The following is a 26,486-nucleotide window of genomic DNA, read 5'->3' as shown; positions in this document are numbered from 1 at the left end:
TACCCAGGGGGAGGGTACACAGTGCAGGTGCTGGATGGGAGGGTACACAGGGCAGGTGCTGGATAAGAGGTTACACAGGGCAGGTGCTGGGAGGGTATTAAGGGGGAGGATACACAGTGCAGGTGCTGGATGGGAGGGTACACAGGGCAGGTTCTGGGTACTCGTACTCAGGGCAGGTGCTGGATGGGAGGGTACACAGGGCAGGTGCTGGATGGGAGGGTACACAGGGCAGGTGCTGGATGGGAGAGTACTCAGGGGGAGGGTACACAGGGCAGGTGCTGGATGGGAGGGTACACAGGGAGAGGGTACACAGGGCAGCTGCTGGATGGGTGGGTACACAGGAAGGGTGCTGGATGGGAGGGTACACAGGGCAGATGCTGGTTGGGAGGGTACTCGGGGAAGGATACACAGGTCAGGTGCTGGATGGGAGGGTACACAGGGCAGGTGCTGGATGGGAAGGTACTCAGGGGGGGGGGGGATGAAGGGTAAACGGCAGGTGCTGGATGGGAGGGTACAAGGGTATTCAGGGGAGGGTACACAGGGCAGGTGCTGGATAATAGGTTACACAGGGCAGTAGCTGGGTGGGAGGGTACTCGGGGAGGGTACACAGTGCAGGTGCTGGATAAGAGGTTACACAAGGCAGGTGCTGGGTGGGAGGGTACTCAGGGGGAGGGTACACAGTGCAGGTGCTGGATGGGAGGGTACACAGGGCAGGTGCTGGATAAGGGGGTTACACAGGGCAGGTGCTGGGTGGGAGGGTACTCGGGGAGGGTACACAGTGCAGGTGCTGGATGGGAGGGTACACAGGGCAGGTGCTGGATAAGAGGTTACACAGGGCAGGTGCTGGGTGGGAGGGTACTTAGAGGGAGGGTACACAGTGCAGGTGCAGGATGGGAGGGTACACAGGGCAGGTGCTGGATAAGAGGTTACACAGGGCAGGTGCTGGGTGGGAGGATACTCGGGGAGGGTACACAGTGCAGGTGCTGGATGGGAGGGTACACAGGGGAGGTGCTGGATAAGACGTTACACAGGGCAGGTGCTGGGTGGGAGGGTACTCAGGGGGAGGGTACACAGTGCAGGTGCTGGATGGGAGGGTACACAGGGCAGGTGCTGGATAAGAGGGTTACACAGGGCAGGTGCTGGGTGGGAGGTTACTCGGGGAGGTTACACAGGGCAGGTGCTGGGTGGGAGGGTACCCAGGGGGAGGGTACACAGTGCAGGTGCTGGATGGGAGGGTACACAGGGCAGGTGCTGGATAAGAGGTTACACAGGGCAGGTGCTGGGAGGGTATTAAGGGGGAGGATACACAGTGCAGGTGCTGGATGGGAGGGTACACAGGGCAGGTGCTGGATAGGAGAGTACTCAGGGGGGGGGGGGGCACACAGGGCAGCTGCTGGATGGGTGGGTACACAGGGCAGGTGCTGGATCGGAGGGTACTCAGTGGGAGGGTACACAGGGCAGCTGCTGGATAGGAGGGTAAACAAGGCAAGTGATGGGTGGGAGGGTACTCAGGGGGTAGGTGGGGGTACACAGGGCAGGAGTTGGATGGGAGGGTACTCGGGGGGGAGGGTACACAGAGTAGGTGCTGGATGGGAGGGAACTTGGGGGGGGGTGGTACACAGGGCAGGTGCTGGAAGGGAGGGTACTGGGGAGGGTACACAGGGCGGGTGCTGGATTGGAGGGTACTCGGGGGGGGTACACAGGGCAGGTGCTTGGTGGAAGGGTACAGCCAATAAATGGTATCATCCTGATTCAGAACTTCCTACTGTTTGATAGCTAGCACGGTACAACACTCTACTGCTTCCTTCCCTTATACACATAGACACGTGTTTTGGTGATAACTGTCTCTGCTAATGGACAGGTTTCTGATTGGGACACGATTGAGAGCATTTCCTGTTGTATACATTCAGTTTATTGTATTTGTGTTTTTGCAGAATATAAATGCGGCCCGGTCCTGCTTTCTGCCAGAGAAGGAGAAGAAGGCGCTGCTGTCTCAGCTGTATAAAGCCTACGACATGGAGCTGAGTACTGGACTGTGAGGAGAACAGCAGCACAACAGCCTAGACCAAGCCAGATTAGCCCACCAGGGGCGTCTGTGACGAGGACATGTGTGTAAGCTTATCTGTAAAACACCTCAGATCCATGGCAGCTGCTTCTCACCTATGGCTGGAGGTGATTGTACTGAGGGAACTTTAGGGTATCCCCCATCTTCTGTCACACTCCAGATACCTCTGTCAGTTTCTATCTCCAGTATTACACTCAATGTTTACAGCGGCCTCTGCCCCTCCCTGCAGACAGGCTCTGAGTACCTGCCCCTTCCTGCTCATAGTACCCGCCCCTTCCTGAAGACAGGCTCTGAGTGCCCGCCTCTTCCTGCTCAGAGTACCTGCCTCTTCCTGAAGATAGGCTCCGAGTAACTGCCCCTTCATGGTCAGAGTACCCGCCTCTTCCTGAAGACAGGCTCCAAGTACCTGCCCCTACCTGCTCAGAGAACCCGCCTCTTCCTGAAGACAGGCTCCAAGTACCCGCCTCCTCCTGCTCAGAGTACCCGTCCCTTCCTGAAAACAGGCTCCGAGTACCCGCCCCTTCCTGCAGACAGGCTTAGTGGACCCGCCCCTCCCTGCAGACAAGCTCAGAGTGCCCACCCCTTCTCAAAGCAGGCTCCGAGTACCCGCCCCTTTCTACAGACAGGCTCTGAGTACCCACCTCATCCTGCTCAGAGTACCCCCCCCCCCCCTTTCCTGCTCAGCATACCCGCTCTTTCCTGAAGACAGGCTCCAAGTACCCGCAACTTCCTGCTCAGCATACTCGCCCCTTCCTGAAGACAGGCTCCGAGTACCCGCCGCTTTCTGCAGACAGGTTCAGTGTACCTGCCATTTCTGCTGACAGGCTCAGCATACACACCCCTTCCTGCAGACAGGCTCTGTGTACCCGCCCCTCCTGCAGACAGGCTCAGCATACCCACTGCTTTCTGAAGATAGGCTCAGCGTACCCACCCCTCCCTGCAGACAGGATCAGAGTACTGGCATCTTCCTGCTCAGAGTACCCACCCCTTCCTGCAGACAGGCTCAGTGTACCTGCCCCTTCCTGCTCATTGTACCCACCCCTCCTGCAGACAGGCTCAGCATACCCACCCCTTTCTGCAGACAGGCTCAGCATTCCCCCCACCTTTCTTCAGACAGGCTCAGCGTACCCACCCCTTCCTGCAAACAGGCTAAGTGTACCTGCCCCTCCTGCAGACATGCTCAGCATACCCACCCCTTCCTGCAAACAGGCCAAGTTTAGCCGCCCCTCCTGCAGACAGGCTCAATGTATCCGCCCCCTCCTGCAGACCGGCGTAGTGTACCCGCCCTTTCCTGCAGACTGGCTTAGTGTACCCGCCCATTCTTGCACATAGGCTGAGTGTACCCACCCCTCCTGTAGACAGGCTTAGCGTACCCGCCCCTTCCTGCAGACAGGCTCAGTGTACCTGACCCTTACTGCAGACACTCATTGTACCTGTCCCTTCCTGCAGACATGCTCAGTGTACCTGACCCTTACTGCAGACACTCATTGTACCCGCCCCTTCCTGCAGAGATTTCTTGCATCTTGGAAACCGACCACTAAATTTCATCCACTTCTGCATCTGATTGGTCTGTTTCCAAGATGCATAAATTTGCATCAGCTTTGAAGGAGAGATGGTTAATGAGTCGATCATTTTAAGTTGATGCAAATTTCATGTAAATTTATGCATCTTAGACCAATCAGAATAATCAGCACTGACTGGTCCAATTCTAAAGGTGCGTACACACATCCAATCTTCATTGGACGACAATTTTACCACCTCCATGTAGTATGAGAGCTTATCTGCACAATCTGCTTATAGTATTAAAAATCTGTCATACCCGGAAGTGGTAAAATTGGCCAAACTAGATTGGATGTGTGTACCATGCTTAAGATAAGCATATGATTGGCTGTTACTGACTGACCTCAGGCTGCCGCACTGTTATACAATCCACATTACTTCCTGTGACGAGATCCTCACGTGACCCATGTAGGCAGCATACACCATACAATCCGATTGTACAATCTTACCATCAGGTGCCTCCCTCTACAATCTATGCAAATAATCCCTGTTCTGCTTATCCTCATATTAAACACACTGTTTGTAAAATCGGATTGTATAGTGTATTGTGCTGACAACACACCAAGAAGGGAGGAGGCATGTGAATAATGGGGGACACAGACCCCAACAAAACACCTGACCTGATTATAGGAGGAAGCAGTATAACCTGACCCTCCTCTGAGCCCAGACCTGGATGCTATGCTAGCCAATGAAGGGCACACTGATCAGTGGCTTTGGTTTGCTAGCTCCACCTCCATGTCCTGTGTTATAAAGCAGTATAACCTGACCCTCCTCTGAGCTCAGACCTGGATGCTATGCTAGCCAATGAAGGGACACTGATCAGTAGCCTTGGTTTGCTAGCTCCTCCTCCACTTCCTGTGTTAGGAGCCATTTCCTCTCTCCTGTAGAATGTGTTACATGGAAGCTTCAAGTCACAATTGTTTGTAACTACAGATTATAATTCCACATTGCATGCAAATTGTATGCAGCACAGAACTGGGACAAGCCACTACACACACTTCCTACAATTGTGGCCAACACAATTCCAATCTGCATACAATTTGCATGCATCTCATTGACCATCGCTAGTGATGGTCACACACCTTGCAACCTCATCAGCCGATTGTGGAGTAATGTGAGCCATTCCCATTGGTTGTGGCAGATTGCTGTGTCTGTGGCCAGTAATGTCATGCTGGGTCTTGTAGTTCCCCAATAATTGCTCTATATATCCTGTACCATATACTCATCACTTTATACCTCATGTACTCCGAATAAATAGCATTTCTTGTCAGCTGGTGTCTGTGGTCATTCCGTGCGATCATCTATTCCGGATTCTATCCTTCAGGTCGCTTTCTCTGCTTAGTCTGCCTCTGGATACAGTACAATCTCCTCATAGTAAACAAAGTGGACCTGAACTCTTGCACAGGACAGAAGGAAAATAGAGAAAAATGCACCCTGTATGTATTTAGTGAGTTTAACCTGTCTAATTCCCCCTCATTTGTGACTATTAACAAGTTGTAATTTGATCCCTCAGCTGCGTCAGCCAGGAACTCTCTGCCAGGGCAGAGCAGCTGATTTGTAAATACAGGATGGTAACCGTTTGTCTGTGTCCGTGACAGCAGGGAGTAGGCATACTGCAGATTTATTGCAGGATTTGTATCACCTGTAACAAATAAATGTTTTTTTTTTCTTTTAAGGTAATTATGATGTTTTTAGAGCAGAGAGGAAGTTCTGAGTTCAGGTCCACTTTAAAGCATCTCGGCCTCAGCGCAAAGGGAACCTGAAATGAGAGAGATATGGAGGCTGCCCATTTGTTTTCTTTTACACAATCTTGGATCTGTTGGTTGAGCTGTCACAGGGGGAGGAGCCTCGTGTGTGACTGCTCTGCCGTTCTGTGGGTCCAGTAACGTGGCAACATGTGGCTTCTGTGGATTGTATGTGAGAAATCTGCTGTCCGTACTCACATCCAAAGCAGGACTGTATATTGCAGCAACACAACAGGCCCACGGGACTGCACAGATTTGGCATGCAAATGTATGCAACTTGAAAACGGACCAATCAAATTACACCTCAGCAGAATGCAATCTGTGCACTTTCAAGCTGCATACGTTTGCATGTCAGATCTGCATAATCTTGTATGAAGCGATGTCATCTCATGGACCATCCTGTGCTTATGGGAATCTGCAAGTTCAACAGGAAACAGAGCTGTGTGCAAATCCAAGCCACCGGCTGTCACTCAGTAATGTCATGTTGCCAGCTGTCATCTGCATAAGTAGAAGTTTGTGGCTTTGCTTTGCACACCAGGCAGTATGTGTTATTTATCTGCATGCATGGCAGTTTGTGGCTAAGATTTACATATGTGGCAGTTGGTGGCTTTGATTTAGATACATGGCAGTTTATGGCTTTGATTTGCATACATGACAATTTGTGGCTTTGACTTGTTTATGTGACAGTTTGTAACTGTGATATGCAAATCACAGCCACAAACTTCCACATCTGCTAATCAAAGCAACAAACTGCCACATATGCAAATAACAGCCACAAACGGCTGTGTCTGCAAATCACAGCCACAAACTTCCGTGTCTTCAAATCACAGCCACAAACCACCATATATGCAAATCAAATCCACAAAATGCTACATATGCAAATCACAACCACAAATTTCCACGTCTGCAAATGTGATATTTTGTGGCTTTAATTTGCATATATGGCAGTATGTGGCTGATTTGCATGCATGGCAGTTTCTGGCTGTGGTTTGCATTTGTGGCGGTTTCTGGCTGTGATTTGCATATGTGGCAGTTTGTGGATTTGATTTGCATACATGGCTGTGGTTTGCATTTGTGATCGTGATATGTAAATCACAACCACAAACTGCTACGTATGCAAATCACGGCAACAAACTGCAACATATGCAAATGTGTAAGTTTGTGGCTGTGATTTGTATGTGTCAGTTTGCTACATATACAAATCACAGCCACAAACTGCTACATATACAAATCACAGCCACAGTTTGTGGCTGTGATTTGTATATGTAGCAGTTTGTGGCTGTGATTTGCATACGTAGCAGTTTGTGGCTGTGATTTGCATATGTGGCAGTTTGTGGCTTTGATTTGTATACATGGCAGTTTGTGGCTGTGGTTTGCTTTTGTGGCAGTTTGTGGCTGTGGTTTGCATATGTGGCGTTCTGTCTGGTCAGCCCGAAGTCAGGGCATGCTGGCATATGTAGTCCCCTGGCCCCAGTAGACACACTTTGTACTATATATTCTATATGTTTCATGGTGTTTATTCATCCACACAAATAATAGTTTGACAAATTTAGTGAACTTTTCAAAATGAAAGAAGCTGTAAAAAAACAGAGCCCCCCATTCATCAGATATGCCCTCCACTCCTCACAGATGCCCCCCATTCCTCAGAGATGCCTCCATTCCTCAGAGATGCCCCCCATTCCTCACAGTTGCCCCCCATTCCTCAGAGATGAGTCCATTCCTCAGAGATGCCCCCTTCCTTACAAAGCCCCCATTCCTCAGAGATGCCCCCCATTCCTCACAGATGCCCATTATATGCAGAGTCACGGGTAGGGTTCCCTCCTACAGCACTTACACTGGACTTCAGCTTAAAAAACGATTGTAGTGTTGGCAGTATAGTACGCGGCCACGCCCAGCATTGGTCAGAAGCATAGTATGTGGCCACACCTGAAGTCAGCTGGTGGTATAGTGCGCAGCCACACCCAGCATTGGCCAGAAGCATAGTACGTGGCCACGCCTAATGTCAGATGGTAGTATAGCTCGCAGCCACGTCCAGCATTGGTCAGAAGCATAGTATGTGGCCACACCTGACGTCAGCTGGTAGTATAGCACGCAGCCACGTCCAGCATTGGTCAGAAGCATAGTACGTGGCCACGCCTAATGTCAGTTGGTAGTATAGTGTGCAGCCACACCTGGCATTGGTTGGAAGTATAGTATGTGGCCACGCCTGGCATGAGCTGGTGTGCAGCCGCGCCTGGCATCAGTCAGTGGTATAGTACAAGGCTGCGCCTGTCATCAATCAGTGGTACATTAAGTGGCCACACCTGGCATCAGTCAGTGGTATGCTATGAAGCCACGCCTGGCATCAGTCAGTGGTATAGTATGAGGCCACTCCTGGCATCAGTCAGTGGTATAGTATGAGGCCACTCCTGGCATCAGTCAGTGGTATAGTAAGTGGCCACGCCTGGCATCAGTAAGTGGTATAGTACATGGCTGTGTCTGACATTAATGGTCTAGGTTTGGTCTGCTCTAGCTCCACAAGGCAGTGTTCAAAGATCCACCAAACCATCACCCCAGGGCAGTCCACCATTGTTCTGTGGCAGTGCGTCGCCAATTCTTCTGAATGTGAAAAGCACTTTCTGAAGTTGTGCAATAAATAATGATTTATCTGTACAAAATAGAAAGAGGAGGGCGGGGCAGTACCATGATATAAATAGAGTCCGTTACATATTGCATATACGTTTCTTCTATAAAGGAAAAGCTGCTAAGGCAAGTTTGGGTCAGGTGAAGACTGAAGAGATGTAGTGAGCATGTCTGTCCACCAGGTGTCACTCATGGAACGCATGGCTCCTAGCTGCTCTCTGAGCGGGAGAATCCTTCCCTTGTGCTCTCCAGGTAAAGAGTATAAAGTCAGGCAGTGCGAAGGTCAATCATGAAGGCGAACTGCCATCTTGTGCTTCAGGGCTCTGCTCCTGCCCACTGCTGGAAGACGTGGCCTCCGACTGTCCTTCTGCAACACAACACAACACATTACTGCTGCCTTATCCCATCTTCTTAAAGGACAACTGTAGGGAGGCTGCCATGTTTTTTTTTTCCTTTTGTGCAATACCAGTTGCCTGGCTGTTCTGCTGATCCTCTGTCTCTAATACTTTTAGCCATAGACCCTGAACAGGCATGCAGCATATCAGGTGTTTCCGACATTAACGTAGGAACTTACAAGATTATCTGCATGCTTGTTTCTGGTGTTATTCAGATGCTATTGCATCCAAAGACATTAGCAGGGCTGCCAGGAAACTGGTATTGCTTAAGGAGGAATAAATATGGCAGCCTCCTTATACCTCTCCCTACAGTTGTCCTTTAAATTGAATATATCCTCCTCCCACATACATCATTCCTACTTCATTCATTCCTCCTGGAACACAACGCGTTACTGCTGCCTTATCCCATCTTCTTACAGGTAATATATCCTCCTCCCACATACATCATTCCTACTTCATTCATTCCTTCATTTCCTGCCTGCCTGAGTCTGTAGTGCTAAGTCTGTGAGTTCTCTACGCTCCCCCGTCCAGAAACCTACCAGCCTGAGGGCCCTGCCCTCTCGCTCCTGATGGCTCCTACCCATCGCTCCCGAAACACCACCCAGCCTGGCAGCCCTGCCCCCTTGCTTCAGAACTCTCAACACCCCCCAGCCTGATAGCCCTGCCCCCTTGCTCCAGACAGCCCCACCCCTTTACTCCCAACATGACCCAGCTTTGAAGCCCTGCCCCCTCCCTACACAGCTTGATGGCCCTGGCCCCTTGTTCCTGATACAACCCAGCCTGGAAGGCAGCCAAAGAATCATTGCACATCAATTTGCGTCACACACGGGGACATTTTCTATGCAATTCGAACATAAAAATTGTGTCAAAAGATCGAATCTGAAGGAAAAATTGTACCGTTAATGGGCACCTTTACGGGGAGCTACAGATGACTCACCGGCTCCTTGGATGGACAAGTCGCCCATGTCCTCGGACACGTCTCGCACCCCTGTAGAGCTACATTCCCCTTTGATGTCAGGCACGGCGTTCCGCCGGCCTGTTCTATCACCCGATATGAACTCGTTGTACGCCGGCTCCACATCCATAACGTCTCTTTCATATCACATGTGTTAGATCTACAAGGAGAGAGGAGACCATATACATCAGATGCTTCCTGATAGGAGGAGAGAAATGTGGCAGAATCTCACAGCTAGTTTGCTTTCCCTGTTCAGATGAAAATCAAAATAATGAAAAAATTCTTTTAAACTTCAAGGACGTCCAAGGTGAAAATAAACTGATCAGAAAAATGACTGTATCAATCCTCCTTCTCCTAAAAATTACTCACAGTTTTATTTTATATTTAAATCTAGTTTTTAAGATTTTACTGTTTCATTGTCTCTTTTCAATGACACTTTCATTGAAGTATGCTATAGCTAAAATCTATGAATTATTGACGCTTTTTATCTCTGTCCTGCTCCGGGAAGCCATTTACTGACAGGAAAGTGTTTTATGACTGCAATTACTTATCATTGAGGGTTATGCTATAGTCTGACCCTGTCCCGACCCGAACAGAAACTGTCACTTGCATACCTGATGTGTAACTCTTTCAGGCAGAGAAAGAAAAACCGCAATACAGCATAGTTATTTGTGTGTTTGACACTGTACATACACATGTCTTATCATCATGTCACCTCAGTTGTCCTTTAAATTTTTAATATTCAAACCATACAGTACTCTCCTCTTGTGTTGAAGCGTCACTTCAGACACAATGTCAGCTGCCAAGGTGTGGTAGCGATCCGAGCGGATGGGGCTGGAGGAAGCCCCAGGTATGTATAAAACTTTTTATTTCCTTCAGCCCTGGTACACTTTCAATCTGTCTGGAAGCACTGCTTATGTTTCCTGCTGTACATAGATTTAAAGTGTACCAGAGCTGAAGGAAATAAAAAGTTTTATACATACCTGAGGCTTCCTCCAGCCCCACCCGCTTGTCTCGCTCCCATGCCGCTGTCCTCAGCTCCAGTACTGGGTCCCGTCACTTCTGTCAGTCTCGGCCAGCCCACGCACGAGAAGTGCGCCCTCTACGTATTTCTCCAGCGCCTGCTGGAGAGGTATGCAAAGAGCGCACTTCTCTTATGTCAGACTGGCTGCGACTGACAGAAGTGACGGGACCAGATACTGGAGCTGCTGATAGTTTTGAATGAAAGTTGCGTCATTTTGTCCATATTTTTGGAGCTCTGCACAAATTTTTAGATTAGGATTTAGTACATTATTTGCATCTGCTTTGCATTCATGGCATGTATTTAGCCTCTGTGTGGCTCTGCATGCCGCTGTTGGCTTTCATTTCAGTTTGCAGTCTGGAACACTGTCACTTGTTTGATATCTGTTTGAAGAAATGTGTATACCATTTATGATTAGCAGCACTAACCTAGACTAGTGATAGGGCTTCCCCCGAGGGCCTGTCAATGCAGTGGGGAAGTCTAATATTAATAATATAATATGGCCGCCTCCATAGCCCTGTCACTCCAGTTGTCCCTGCTCATATGTGTGGTAGAGGAATCAGCAGACTCTAATGTTACAGTGAATAAACATGCACATTCATAGCCGGATTGTTAAGGCTTACATGTAAACCTATGTCATTGTGCAATGTGAGGACCTATATCAGGAGCACATGCTCAGGTACTTCACACCCTGTACACTGTTGGGCCTGGTGCACACCAGGAGTTTTTCTGAGCGTTTTGAGTTTTTGAAACCTTCTGCTAATGTTATGTGTCTATGCACACTGGAGCAATGAGGTTTTGTAAAAAAAAACAAAAAACCATAGCATTACATTGGGAAGAGCTTTTGAAACCTCTAGCGTTTGGGGAGCTTTTCTGGTGTGTCTCAGCTGGCCAGGTGCATGAAGGCTTCTCTGTAGTCTTGTAGACCTGGATTGATCATGGAGTTTATCTTCTGTGTTGGTGGACAGCTGATCATCATGACCTATCAGGTACTAATTTTTCTGCTTTGGATGCATGAAACATATCTCCCCATAATCCTCCTGCCTTGGTCAGTATGTCATTGCCCACCTCCTCCACATCTCAGTATAGAGCAGTCCTTTGGTCCAGGGGATAACTGCTCTGACTTTCCCGCTGGAGACCCTGGATCAAATCCCCTTGTATCACCTTATCACTTACTTCCTGGCTGTGGAAAAGCCCCTACAGCTAGGACGTTCTCACCCGAACAAAAAGCAAGACCTTTTGGTTTATGGCTGCCATGACACCAGACAGCCTCCATATTATATAGTCCTAGATATCCCCATAACAGAGATGGTGCAACTATTGTGAGCAGCCAGCACTGAGACTAGAACCAGGAACTCCAACACCACTGCTGGACTATTCACCTGGCTGCTAAGCCCCTGAGCCAACTCCAAGCTCAATGCTAAACTGCTCCGTTCCTCGATGTTGTCAGCAGTCTGTATGCCACATAGAAAACATTACAGTCTGCTGGGGATTCGAACCAGCAGATCCAAAAGAGAAACATATCATACCTGGTCACCAACCCACTGAGCCAACTCCAAGCTCAATGCTGATCTGCTACTGCACTACACATAGATCATCATGGCCTGCAGGGAAATCTCAGAAGAGCTACATTGAGGAACATAGCAGTTCCATATCAAGCTTGGAGTTGGCTCAGGGGCTTAGCAGCATGATCAGGAATTATTTCTCTTTTTGATCTGCTGGTTTGAATCCCCTGCGGGCTGTAATGTTTTCTATGTAGTATACAGACTGATGACAACCTTGAGGAACGAAGCAGTTTAGCATTGAGCTTGGAGTTGGCTCAGGGCTTAGCAGCGTGATCAGGAATGATTTCTATTTTTGATCTGCTAGTTCGAATCCCCAGCAGGCTGTAATGTTTTCTATGTAGTATACACTCTGATAACAACCATGAGGAATGGAGCAATTCAGCATTGAGCTTGGAGTTGGCTCAGGGGCTTAGCAGCCAGGTGAATAGTCCAGCAGTGGTGTTGGAGTTCCTGGTTCTAGTCTCAGTGCTGGCTGCTCACAATAGTTGCACCATCTCTGTTATGGGGATATCTAGGACTATATATACGGAGGCTGTCTGGTGTCATGGCAGCCATAAACCAAAAGGTATTGCTTTTTGTTCGGGTGAGAATTTCCCAGCTGTAGGGGCTTTTCCACAGCCAGGAAGTAAGTGATAAGGTGATACAAGGGGATTTGATCCAGGGTCTCCAGCGGGAAAGTCAGAGCAGTTATCCCCTGGACCAAAGGACTGCTCTATACTGAGATGTGGAGGAGGTGGATAATGACCAAGGCAGGAGGAGTATGGGAAGATACGATTCATGCACCCAAACCAGTAAAATGAGCTCCGATAGGTCATGATGATCAGCTGTCCACCAAACACAGGAGATAAACTCCAGCCAATGCTGGTACTCAAATCCAGGTCTACAAGACTACAGAAAAGCCTTCAAGCACCTGACCAGCTGAGCCACACCAACAGTGTACAGGGTGTGAAGTACCCGAGCATGTGCTCCTGATATAGGTCCTCACATTGCACAATGACATAGGTTTACATGAAAGCCCTAACAATCTGGCTATGAATGCACATGTTTATTCACTGTAACATTAGTGCCTGCTGATTTCGCTACCACACATATGAGCATTAACCTCCTTGCCGGTCTAATTAACGCCGGCAAGGAGGCAGCACAGTTTTTATTTTTTAAATCATATAGCGAGCCCAGGGCTCGCTACATGATAGCCGCTGAGCGGCGGCATCCCCCCACCCACTCCGGTCGCCTTCGGCGATCAGAGTAAGCAGGAAATCCCGTTCAGAATGGGATTTCCAGCAGGGCTTCCCCGGCCGCCACGGCGACGGGGCGGGATGACGTCACCGACGTCATGCACGTCGGGACGTCACAGGGAATCCCGATCCGCCCCTCAGCGCTGCCTGGCACTGATTGGCCAGGCTGCACAGGGGTCTGGGGCAGGGGGGGCGGCTCGGCGGGTAGCGGCAAATCGGCAGGTAGCGGCGGCGATCGCGTACTACACGCAGCTAGCAAAGTGCTAGCTGCTTGTAGGAAAAAAAAATTATGCAAATCGGCCCAGCGGGGCCTGAGAAATCCTCCTGCGCAGGTTACCCCGAGCTGAGCTCGGGATAACCGGCAAGGAGGTTAAAGGACAACTGGAGTGACAGGGCTATGGAGGCTGCCATATTTATTTCCCTTTAAACAATATAGTTGCCTGGCTGTCCTGCTGATCCATTTGTTTCTGGTGGTAATCTGGACACTACTGCAGCCAAATGGATCAGCAGGGCTGCCAGGCACCTGGTATTGTTTAACAGGAAATAAATATGGCAGCCTCTGTCATGATATAGCAGCTAGTTATGATGTTGGGATAATACAGAAGCATACTTTCACATTGTCTGCTGTGTATTATGTCAGATCTGTATGGCAGCTGGCTTCAGGGTATAATAGGTCACCTGGCTGATAGAAGCTGCTAATGCGAGTTTCTGTATGTCAATGTAAATTACATTTCCAGTCAGTGTCCAGCAAGGAGGCTACCATTGTCTGCATTGAATAGACCAGTTACATTGAATAGGCAAAGAAACCTGGACATTTAATTAGGAAATGTCTACCTAGCCTCTAACAAGGAAATGCTTAATTAGACAATTACCCGACCACTTTGAAGCCTATACAGGTGATCGGCTACCCGTTGGTCTGAATATTGGTCTGGAAGTGTTTGAATTGCTTTGAAGTCTGTATGTGTAAACAGGATACTTGTTGTTCTCAAAATACAATTGGACTAATTGAGTCTGCAAAGTTCAAAGTGGGACAGGAAAGCCTTGGAATTTGCATGTGACAGCTAGCCCAGATGTGACAGGGGGCTCGGCCGATGGTGATGTCACACTTTGGGGAAATTGCATTAGTTGTGGGACTGAACATCAATTGCCCCGGGCAACAAATCGGCCTATAAGAGCCAGCATAAGACCTTCACAAATCCTCTTCTCTTGGAGGTAGCGCATAGCTAGATATGATCCTGAGCGAATCAGAAATTCGTGTCTTCCCACGACCAAGTTAGACCTCGTACTGGTAACGTTTATTCCCGTTTTTATTTTTATGCAAACTGTCTTGTGTATCTTTATACTTTTTACTTTGTTTTTGTAAATCCTTTTGTATATATTCTTGTCTGCACTGTTCCACTTTTTGGAATATTAAATATTTATTTAATAAGCCTGACTTCTGATGTACTTATGGCTCATAGCCTAGAAAGAGACTGCAGTGTAATTTGCGTTACAAGTTCAGTGCCTGATTGTGCCTTGCTACTGTACGATTGTATTGTGTGTGTGGCGTTCCCGTATTTGGCCTAAGCGCAAAACTGACCCAAATACGAAAACGCTGGAGTGCAGACCACTCGACAGCAGAGTGGGAATTGTTGAAGTGTCTAGCAGCAGCTAGTGGTGGCAGTGAGAAGTGCTTTGAGGGGTGACAGCCTTGTGTTAGCTTGAATAAGGCTGCTTCCCCTCTCGATCTGGTCAAACCCGCAGTAGGGAACCGTATCTGCAGGCGTGCCGCGGGGCCGGTTCCTGACAGCCTCCATATCACTCTCACTTCAGGTTCATTTTAAAGTACAACTGAAGCAAGAGGGATATGGAGGCTGCCATATTTTTCTTATTTTTTTTTAAGCAATACTAGTTGCCTGGCTGTCCTGCTGATCCTCCGCCTCTAATGCTTTTAGCCATAGCCCCTGAACAAGCATGCAAATCAGGTGACTGAAATGTGACTAGATTAACTGCATGCTTGTTCCAGGTGTGTGATTCAGACACTACTGCAGCCAAGCATGCAGCTTATCTCTTCAGACCTGACAATGTCAGAAACACCTGATCTGCTGCATACTTGTTCAGGGTCTATGGCTAAATGTATTCGAGGCAGAAGATCAGCAGGACAGTCAGGCAACTGGTATTGCTGAAAAGGAAATAAATATGGCGGCCACCATAAAACTTTCACCTCGGGTTCACTTTAAGTAGAATTTTCCAACAAAGTTCACTGCTGGTTTCACCTGTCCTTGAAAAGGAAACGTAGCTTTAAGTTTCACAGTAATCCTCAGCGCTATATCGAATGATCATTTCTCCGATGGTGGTAACTGCAGTCAGCCCGTGCTCAGACAACCAACACTCATACAGGTGACCCCAACCAGATAAAGGAACCAATCATCCGTTAGCTACTTCCAAATAGAATTGCATTTATTTAAACAGCATAAAATTGCATGAAATGTGTACACTAGCTACTCAATACTCTCCTGCACTGTATACTAGACCCTTGCTTGACACATTTTGGCAGGGCAGCATCTTACTGCGTTCCAGCGTACGGCTCACGGATTCGCACTGATATCATCCAGACTGTATTGTGCAGGCGCAAAACTACTGTACAGAACTACCTCGCAGTACAGTCCGGATGACGTCAGCGCAACTCCGTGAGCCGCATCATGGAGCGATGCAGGAATTTTGTACCGGAGTTGACCCCAAGCCGGCGGTGGGGAGCGGAGCCGCGGTGAGGGCACAGGTCGGCTGCAAGAGGCTGGAGGAAGCCCGAGGTAAGTAGATTTTTTATTTTTATTCATCTCAGATCTTCTCCTGGGGCAGAGGAAGGACACACCACAGTGGTCATGCTGCTGTGATTTCCTGTGGTCCTAGGATAATGCCCAGTGTGCAGGGGCCACATACCCTGAACTCCCAAAATGCTGAGGAAGTAGTTGACTGGCTTACATAGCACACCCCATCTTCTTCTGATTCCTCTTGGAACCTTGACGCACCATCCTCCTCTTGCTCTGATTCGGGCACACCAGGACTTACCACTCGCCCGGCCGCCACCACCACCATTGCTAGCACCACAGCTGCTTCACTTGATGTGTCCCATCGGTTTGAGGAAATTAGCGATGCACAAGCATTATTGGCAGAAGATGCAGAAGCTAAGGATGTTACACCACCTGATATGTCTAAAGGTGGCCATACACTCGTTAGATTAGCAGCAGATACTGTAGATCATCAGAAAGATTTCTGATCTATCTGATGTGTTTAGGAACATTTTTTACTAGTCACAGATTTCCAATTGAAAATCGATCTGATGGCATTTTTTTGCCATCAGATTTCCATTAGGTCCAATGCAAAATGATAAGCAATCTCAACAGATCGACCTAGAATTTCCAGCATTCTCAACAGATCGACCTAGATTTTCCAGCATGTCAGATCGATCAGCCGGTCAATCGATTTGCGATCGATCGACCGCTAATCGGCTCAGTGTATGGGACTCATAAGTCAGGCGTCATTACACACATGGGCGTAATGTGTGATGATGATGTACCCGCTGCTGCGGCCTATTGTGAGTTGTCAGAAACAAGTGAAGCAGCTGATAATTACGATGTGTCCATGGATATGATGTGGTTGCCCACAAGAAGAGATGAACAGGGGGAAAGTTCGGGTAGACAGAGAGGAGGAGGAGACGAGTTGTTGTAAGCAGGGGGAGATTATCGCAAGCAGCTAGTGGCACTGCCACACAGCATGTATCGGCACTTGGGATCAGCCAGCCAACATGCCTACCAACCTCTGCTGTTACCACCACCAGAATACAATCTTCCCTAAGCTCACCAGTGTGGCAAATTTTTGCGTGTCCACCTCTGACAACAGCAAAGCCATAAGATTCTGAGTCATGGGAAGGCAAATTTCAACCTAGGTACAACTGTTTTGCGAAGGCAACCGAGCTCCAAACACCAACGACAATGGGATCAACACATGAACATAAGCAGCACACAAAGTCAAAGCCACCCTCCTCCTGGTCCAGCTTCTTCAGCCGTGTCACCCTCTGCTGTCCTTGTCCCTTCTCATTCACCATCCACTCCGCCTGTCACCTTAAAGGAGTCATCAGGGGGTTTTAAGAACAATAAGCGCTACTTACCCGTGGCTTCTTCTGTCAATCGCCGCGACGTGGACGGAGCGTACTGCGCCTGCGCAGTACGCTCCGGTCCATGTGGTGGTGATTGACAGCGCCACTCGCGCAGGCGCAGTACAGGCCGACCTCCAGGTCCGCCTAATGTCATCGCCAAGGACCTTCACAGGTGAACGGCTCACCGCGGAGCTGCAGCAAGGGATATGCTGGGAGCTTGGGGCTGGACGAAGCCCCGGGTAAGTAGCATTTATTGTTCTTAAAAACCCCTGATGACTCCTTTAAGCAGTTCCTGCTCATTTGCCCACGGTCAGACAAGACAAGACAAATAACATTTATATTGCGCTTTTCTCCTTGCGGACTCAAAGCGCCAGAGCAGAGCAGCAGCCACTAGGGCGAAGGGTGAAGCCCTTGCAGATCGGCAACCTCTGTGGTGAATGGAGGTAATTATAGCTGCTGCCGCCGCTGCTGACACTTGGATGCAGGAGGGGAGAGCCTGAGGTGAGGGGGGGGGGGGGGGACGGACTGCCCCCCTCCCCGCTGATGTGCAAAGCTCTTCCCTCAAGCTGCGACCCCTCCTGCCCCCCCAAAAACGGCCATGAGCGCCTCCCCCCCCCCCCCCCCCCCCCGTGGGGCAGGGGCTGCTTCCCCTATTGTTACGCCAGTGATCAGGACAGGTATATCACCTATACCACTCACTGGGTAAACCTGCTGCCCACTGGCAAGCATAGAATTGCCATGAATTGCAGGCAGGCCTGCTGCCACCTCCTCTTCTTCTCCTCCATCATCTTTACTATTGCCCTCGGCTCAGTCCTCCTCTGCTGCTGCTGTGCCCTCCTCTACTAAAACTCAGCTCCCCAGAGCCTATTCCACATCCCAGGATCTCTGTCCTAGGGATGACTTGCCTGAAAGCCGAGTCACACCAGACAAGCATTCCTGGCTGTTCTGAACTCACAGGTGGATCAGTGGCTGACCCCGCACCAACTGGAGATCAGAAAAGTGGTGTGTGACAACGGAAGCAATCTGTTGACAGCATTGAATTTGGGAAAGTTAACACGTGCCCTGCATGGCACATGTTCTCAATCTTATTGTACAATGCTTTGTGTCGGATGCTGGGAATACACCATGAGATTTTTTGGCAGATAGATGTTCGAGCAAAAATAAGATCAGACCCGTTGGAAATTATCATTTTTCTAATCCATTTCTCATAGAAGTGGATGGAAACCGATTGGAAAAACGATCAGAAAAATCATTCGGACAGTAAATCTGCTGTAAAATCTCATTGTGTATTCCCAGTATTTCAGGACGTCCGCAGGCAGTCAAGGAAGGTGTGTGGCCATTTCAGACATTCCTACACGACCACTGCACGCCTCGCTGCAATTCCACATTCCTGATGTTTGACCGCCTGCTCCAACAAGAATGAGCCATCAACGAGTATCTGTATGATTTGGGTGCTAGGACAGGCCGTGGGGATCTGGGGATTTTTTTTGCCGCATTACTGGACACTAATGCGTAATGCCTGCAGGCTCATGCATCGTTTTGAGGAGGTGACAAACCTGGTCAGTCGCACCGAAGGCACCATCCGTGACCTGATCCCATACACTTTCTTCCTGGAGCGTGCCTTGTAGTCTCCACCTCCCACAGCCATCTAACGGGGAAGAGATGCCGGTAATCCTCCTCCTCCCACGGCCACCCCGGCAAGGACAGGACGCTCTTCCGATGTGTTGGTGGTGTCAGACATGTGGAGATTTTTTAGTCCAATGCATCGCCACAGCCTTTTCGGGATCCAACATCAGAGACCGCCTCTACCGACAGGTAGCAGACTACCTGGCCTTAACTGCAGATATCAACACTCTGAGGAGCGATGAACCCCTGTATTACTGGGTGCGCAGACTTGACCTGTGGCCAGAGCTGTCACAATTTGCCATTAAACTTCTGGCTTGCCCCGCCTCAAGCGTCCTGTCAGGAATGAGCTTCAACGCAGCAGGAGGCATTGTCACTGAGAAGAGAAGTCGCTTAAAGGGAACCTAAACTGAGAAGGATATGGATTTTTGCTTTTAAAATAATACCAGTTGCCTGAATCTCCGGCTGATCCTGTGTAGCCTCTAATACTTTTAGCCACAGCCCCTCAATGAGCATGCAGATAAGGTGCTCTGACTGAAGGGTGACTGGATTAGCTGCATGCTTGTTTCAGGTGTGTAATTCAGCCACTACTGCAGCCAAAGAGATCAGCAGAACTGACAAACTACTGGTATTGTTTAAATGGAAACATCCATATCCCGCTCAGTTTAGGTTCCCTTTAAGTCACCAAAGTGTTGATATCTGGCCTTTATTAACCCTTTGGGGACCAGCCGCCTAACCCCCCCTTAAGGACCAGGCGTTTTTGCATGGGGGGGGGGGGGGGTCAGGCAGCTGGATCCCTGTTAGGACTTGCTGGGCTGTGTGTCCCCTGTGTGGCCAGGTGTCCCCCCTGTAGCTGGCAGCCTTTACTCACCTCCCAGGCTCCAGTGATGATCCGCAGTAGACCCCTCCTCTCCGGCATCTCCGCTAGTACCGACTCTCAGTTCTGGGTCGCGGCTTGATGACGTCATCAAGCCAGGACCCAGCACCGATGCCAGAGCAAGCGGGGATGCCGGCCAGGGCCGGCAGCGCCGATCGTCATGGGAACATGAGGAAGGTGAGTGGATCTCCTTCTTCCCCAGCCTCCACCGCCGCAGCTGTCACAGTGATCACTATGATCCACCGGTGATCAGAAGCCATACGCGATGACTTCTGATCATTGAGGGGAGATGTCAGCTGTCATATGACAACTTAATCTCCCCTCTCGGGTGCACACGATCGCATCGGGAGCAGAAACAGCGGGTGGCGTAGATAGTACGTCGCATCAGGCTAGAACAGCAAGTGCGGCGTAGGATCTCATATAGGTGGTCCCCAAAAGGTTAAGATGAATGAGGCATGGCTCCCGGAGGGTTACTGCACGCCGGAAGACTTGTGACTCAGTCCCCACACAGCTGTCTTTCCTTTCTGCTGTAGGACTACCCACACAGCTGACCTTCTCTGCCACCACCCACCAACTAGGGTCCAAACCGCAATGTTTTTTAATATACACTACACAGGTGAATCCTGAATTTTTAAGGCTGCTGCTACACAACCTAATTTTTCAGGCATGTGCACATGCCAAATTGTTCTGGCCTCTGGTGCTACAGTGGTGGCAAAAAAAAAGAAAAAAAAAAAAAAAAAAAGCATGTACATGTGTCAATTCCCCTTTGTGATCGTTACCTTGCCTTGCTTATCACAATTAAGTAATGACGTATAGGAGTGTGTCGGCACACCCAAGATGATAATGTCGTTGCTTCATTGTGGACAGACTAAATTCAATCGGCTGGATAAGTTTTAGCAAAACTTTTTTTTTTATGGTCACCTCAGGTGATCAATAAAGCCTATTAGGCCAACACTGGGCCCACACTGCAGAATCAGTGTTTTTCTGGTCACTTTACTGTCATTGAATTACCTCAGCCCGACCATAAGGGCTGGAAAACCGCCATCACAAGCACGGCGACCACTGCATAAAGATCACCGCAGAGAGGACTAACATTTATGTCCTGATAGTGTCAACTATTTGAATACAATACACTGTGCTGGTATGAAATTAATATACTCTACTAGCAATACTAGGCTTCCATAGAGTAAAACCATCCAGAAATGTATTAAAAAGTTAAATATGCACACTCACATGTTCCTCGGCCAGTGAAGGATTTGATTGGCGGGCTTCCTTGAAATGAGCCGACACGGTGTGCCCTGCTAGGCACTTTGCAACATTCCGCAGATGCTCACCAATACGCTCCTTTATGCCTAGTACACACCATACAATTTTCTGTAAGATCTAACAGAATATTGTATGGCATGTACTAAGCATAAGAGGCCTAGTAGTACGCCCCACATATTGGTACCCGCAAGGGCACCATATGAGGTATACCAAATTTCTTTCATTGCATGAGACAAATTGCCTAATCCTTGTTGTCCGGCCGTTGGCATAACTGACAACCTCAGTCTTTTTGGAAGTTTTAGCCTCTCGGCACCCCTTGCATTTCCTGCAAGAGAAAAAGCCAGACTGCTGCCAACCATGCAGGGCAGGTCCCTGCCCCCCAGGCTCCACACAGCTAGGTGCCAGGTAGTTTCTCAGATTAAGCACGGTGATGCTATCCCGGCCGGCTGAGACGAAATGATAGCCGCGTGACGGCAGCCAATCACAAAGCAGGGGGGCGGAAAAGCCGGCGCGATCTCCCCTATTTGTGGAGAGTGACGCTTCGGAGATGATGCGACGGATTTCTCGATCTAATCCGCCCACTCCTCGCTAGGGAGTGGGCGATTGGAGGACGGGTAGGAGGGGAAGTAACAACATGACGCGTAAGTGTGTATTTATTTGTAAGATCTCTCCTCATTGGTGCAGCCCCTGATGAGTCAATACGACGAAACTGGTCAGGCCGGGTCACCAATGAGGAAGTAACACAGCGTATAGCGTGCAGCGTGGAGGCCGAGGTGAGCAGGGAATTGGATACACAGCGCCCGTGGACGCACAAGCCCAGTCAGATGGCTACCGCATGGGGGAGAGCCCACTGAAAAAACTCTACGCTCTATTAAATGCCGAGGAACATGTGAGTGTGCATTTTTAACTTTTTAATACATTTCCGGATGATTTTACGCTATGGGAGCCTTGTGCTTTTATTTTGAGGTGCATTCTTTGTGAAGAGTATACAGCATACAGTGAGCAGTGGATCGTTAAAGGCTGGTGATCGCCTGGGAGTATCCCACAAGCGCTTTGTGACCCACTTGGCTGAGGGTCATAGGATAAGGGTGAGTGCCCAGTCTGTTGGGTGTGGTGGAGGTGTAGATACAGTGAAGTTTATGCCAAGCATTATCTGTGAAGCTTGAAGACAAATAAGGCATATTAGTGCTGCTTGCAGTGCTTGGACTTTCTGTTGTCTCATATTGCTGTAGGACTATTGTCATAAATGTAGCGTAGTTCTAGCTAGTACTGATTTACTGTCAACTATTGACAAAGCTCTTTGGGATTATTTGCGGTGCAGTAAACGCAGCATTTGCTCTGTCAGCGTGAAGTGAGTGTAACCCTTACACTACCTGATCGATGTATACACACGCCAGATGTTTTAACCCTCCTGGCGGTAACCCCGAGCTACACCCTGGGTAGCCGCCGCAGAGGATTTCTCTGCCCCGGGAGGGATTTTTTTGAATAAAAGTTGTTTTAGCCTTTGTAACTAGCACTTCGCTTGCTAACATTGTCCCCCAAGTCCCTCCGCTCATTATTAATCGCCCCCAATCGCCACCGTTATGCGTACACCCCCCCAGATCCCGCAATGGCGCAGCCTCTCCAATCAGCTCCAGGCTTCACTATGGGGAGGATCGGGATTGCGCATGACGTCAATGACGTCAAACGTCATGTTCGATCATCGCCATAGTGACGACTGAAGCTCAATGGGGAGGCTGCGTCTCTCTCGGGATCGCGGCTAGGAAACGTATAGCGGTGGCGATCGGGGGGGGGGGGATCAAAAGGGTGCGGGGGAACTTGGGAGACAATGGTAGCAAGCCTAGTGCTAGCTACAATGGATAAAACAACTTTAATTCAAAAAAATCCCTCCCGCGGATGCAGCCTCAGAAACTGCGTACCGCCAGGAGGGTTAAAGCACTTTATTCCACCAATTTAGAAATGTACTGTGATTTCTGCCCTTTAGAGATTAAAACACAACCCTGTGTCAACTCCGTAATTTTTGGTGGGACTTTTGCCATGGATCCCTCTCCAGCATGCCCCTGTCCAGGTGTTAGACCTCTTGAAACAACTTTCCCATCACTTTTGTGGCCAGAAAGAGTCCCTGTAGGTTCTAAAATTTGCCTGCCTATTGTCTATGGTTGCATAATGTACGTAGCCCAGCCACGGTTCAGCTGTCTTTCTCCTGCCACGTGCAGCTCAGTATAACGGTTGCAGAATGTAAGTGGCCCAGCCACGGTTCAGCTGTCTCACCTCTCTCCTGCCACATGCAGCTCAGTATAACGGTTGCAGAATGTACGTGGCCCAGCCATTGTTCAGCTGTCTCATCTCTCTCCTGCCACGTGCAGGTCAGTATAACGGTTGCAGAATGTACGTGGCCCAGCCATTGTTCAGCTGTCTTTCTCCTGCCACGTGCAGCTCAGTGGAGGCACAGATCTCCAGGAATGACACCTTCTGAATTCAGGAATTATTTCATGGCTCTTCAGCCTGGATAAAGCTGCTGTATCTCGGTTTGCCCGGAGCCCTCCTCTGTGGACGGGAGAAGCAGAGCCACAAATAGCGCTTTCTCCAGCTGTGTTTATCAGAGATGGCCACTAGCTCCGGCATTCCTTGGCAGGGAACGCAGAGATCAGCCATGTCCTGGGATTCCAGGAACACTCGGCTTTCATGAAGTCTCCAGGGGGGAAGGGAACGACACATTCCACTCATGGTAATGACAGGTCACCACGGGGAGTGACGCAGATGCCACAAGTGCCAGGCTACTGGGCTACCAGCAAAACACAGGCATGCCCAGGAGGGGGAGGGGAAAGAGCAGTGTAGTTGTGATGCCCAGGGCCAGTACTCTCATGAAGCAAGGTGAAGCATTTGCATCAGGCGCAGAGATTACAGCGGCAGCAGGTTTGTACTGTATGTTTACACTAACAGCATGCAATCAGAGTAGGAAGAGAAGCAAAAGGAGAGCGAGGTGAAGGAGGTCATCATTGGGAAAAAGCAGCTTGTTGTGCTGTGTGAGGAGTCTGACAGTGAGGAGGGAGGGAGGCAGGAGAGCATCACTGGGGAAAATCAGCTTGTTGTGCTGTGTGAGGAGTCTGACAGGCGTACGAGAGGAATCAGCGCAGGAGACTTGGGCGCAGGATAGAGCCGGTATATGACTAACACGGCCGGGACTTGTGCGGCAGCAGGATCAAATACTATTCCCCCTCCAGGTTTCCATGGATGGTGGAGAATGAAATAATTTGGCTTCTAGCAATTGCTTTAAAAGTAACTTCAGCTCCGTCTTCTGACGGCGCCAAAGTTACTCTCTGTGCACCCAAGTCTCCTGCACTGGATTCACTGTGTTCATCTGACAGTGAGTGAGGAGGTGGGAGGCAGGAGAGCATCATTGGGGAAAAGCAGCTGGTTGTGGTGTGTGAGGAGTCTGACAGTGAGTAAGGAGGGGGAGGCAGGAGAGCAGCAGTGTTTCATTTGACTTGCACAGAAGAAGGGAGGAAGTGGCACTTCGGCTGTCCTGACTGAGGAGGAATGGAGCAGCTGAGGGTGAATAGTTTGTCACAGACTCACAGCCAGCCCGTGCACCATTGTGTTGAGCTGCAGCATGTCATGTGAGAAGATTAAATGAAGCTGAGCAAGTTTGCCTCAGGCAGAAAAAAGTCTAGAGCCGGCCCTTTTACACAGTAATGTTTGAGAAGATGGGTAATATCAGCATATTATGAAACGTGAAGACATGGATAAGTTACATTACCAGAGGCCGTATCCTGTACAATTCTTCTGACATTTGTATGCCACTCCTCAGCGACCTGCAACACACAAAATGCAACGCATGTTCACACAACATAAGCAATAAAATGCTACATAAACAATGCAACGCATGTTCACACAATCCTGCTACACACACAATACAATGCATGTTCACACAATCCTGTTACATACACAATACGACGCATGTTCACACAATCCCGCTACATACATAATACAACGCATGTTCACAAAATCCCGCTACACACACAATACAGCGCATGTTCACACAATCCCGCTACATACACAATACAATGCATGTTCACACAATCCCGCTACACACACAATACAACGCGTGTTCACACAATCCCGCTACACACACACTACAACGCATGTTCACACAATCCCGCTACACACACAATACAACGCATGTTCACACAATCCTGTTACATACACAATACGACGCATGTTCACACAATCCCGCTACATACATAATACAACGCATGTTCACAAAATCCCGCTACACACACAATATAGCGCATGTTCACACAATCCATGTTCACACAATCCCGCTACACACACAATACAACGCGTGTTCACACAATCCCGCTACACACACAATACAACGCATGTTCACACAATCCCGCTACACACACAATACAACGCATGTTCACACAATCCCGTTACATACACAACACAACGCATGTTCACACAATCCCGCTACACACACAATACAACGCATGTTCACACAATCCCGCTACATACACAATACAACACATGTTCACAAAATCTTGCTACACACACAATACAACGCATGTTCACACAATCCTGCTACATATACAATGCATGTTCACACAATCCCGCTACATACACAATACAACGCATGTTCACACAATCCCGCTCCATACACAATACAATGCATGTTCACACAATCCCGCTACATACACAACACAACGCATGTTCACACAATCCCGCTACATACACAATACAACGCATGTTCACACAATCCCGCTACATACACAATACAATGCATGTTTACACAATCCCGCTACACACACACAATACAATGCATGTTTACACAATCCCGCTACATACACAATACAACGCATGTTCACACAATCCCGCTACATACACAATACAACGCATGTTCACACAATCCCGCTCCATACACAATACAATGCATGTTCACACAATCCCGCTCCATACACAATACAACGCATGTTCACACAATCCCGCTCCATACACAATACAACGCATGTTCACACAATCCCGCTCCATACACAATACAACGCATGTTCACACAATCCCGCTCCATACACAATACAATGCATGTTCACACAATCCCGCTACATACACAATACAACGCATGTTCACACAATCCCGCTACATACACAATACAACACATGTTCACAAAATCCCGCTACATATACAATACAAAATGCATGTTCACACAATCCTGCTACATACACAATACAATGCATGTTCACACAATCCCGCTACATACACAATACAATGCATGTTCACACAATCCCGCTACATACACAATACAACGCATGTTCACACAATCCTGCTCCATACACAATACAATGCATGTTCACACAATCCCGCTACATACACAATACAATGCATGTTTACACAATCCCGCTACACACACACAATACAACGCATG

At 48.9% G+C, this 26,486-nt stretch overlaps 2 protein-coding genes across 8 annotated transcripts in view; one reads left to right on the top strand and one right to left on the bottom strand.

The window, feature by feature from the left end:
- Positions 1–4,895, top strand: part of ADA (adenosine deaminase) — a 93,223-nt gene extending 88,328 nt beyond the window's left edge. Inside the window, exon 11 of the mRNA XM_068262005.1 lies at positions 1,935–4,895. Coding sequence (XP_068118106.1) covers positions 1,935–2,039 — 105 coding nt within the window. The 3' untranslated portion in view covers positions 2,040–4,895. The remainder of the gene's footprint in view (positions 1–1,934) is intronic.
- Positions 4,896–6,866: 1,971 nt separating this feature from the next.
- The window catches only part of PKIG (cAMP-dependent protein kinase inhibitor gamma), a 111,151-nt gene continuing 91,531 nt past the window's right edge, over positions 6,867–26,486 (bottom strand). For 5 of the 7 annotated variants that reach the window (XM_068262881.1, XM_068262885.1, XM_068262883.1 and 2 more), the window contains 3 exons: positions 24,825–24,879; positions 9,325–9,502; positions 6,867–8,359 (listed from right to left, as the gene is read on the bottom strand). In XM_068262881.1, coding sequence (XP_068118982.1) covers positions 8,280–8,359; positions 9,325–9,472 — 228 coding nt within the window. In that variant the 5' untranslated portion in view covers positions 9,473–9,502; positions 24,825–24,879 and the 3' untranslated portion in view covers positions 6,867–8,279. The remainder of the gene's footprint in view (positions 8,360–9,324; positions 9,503–24,824; positions 24,880–26,486) is intronic. The other 2 variants (XR_011025208.1, XM_068262886.1) reach the window with 2 other exon arrangements.

Source organism: Hyperolius riggenbachi, chromosome 12, assembly GCF_040937935.1.
Source record: "Hyperolius riggenbachi isolate aHypRig1 chromosome 12, aHypRig1.pri, whole genome shotgun sequence".
NCBI classification, from domain to species: Eukaryota; Metazoa; Chordata; class Amphibia; order Anura; family Hyperoliidae; genus Hyperolius; species Hyperolius riggenbachi.
This window is presented reverse-complemented; position numbering and strand designations above follow the sequence as displayed.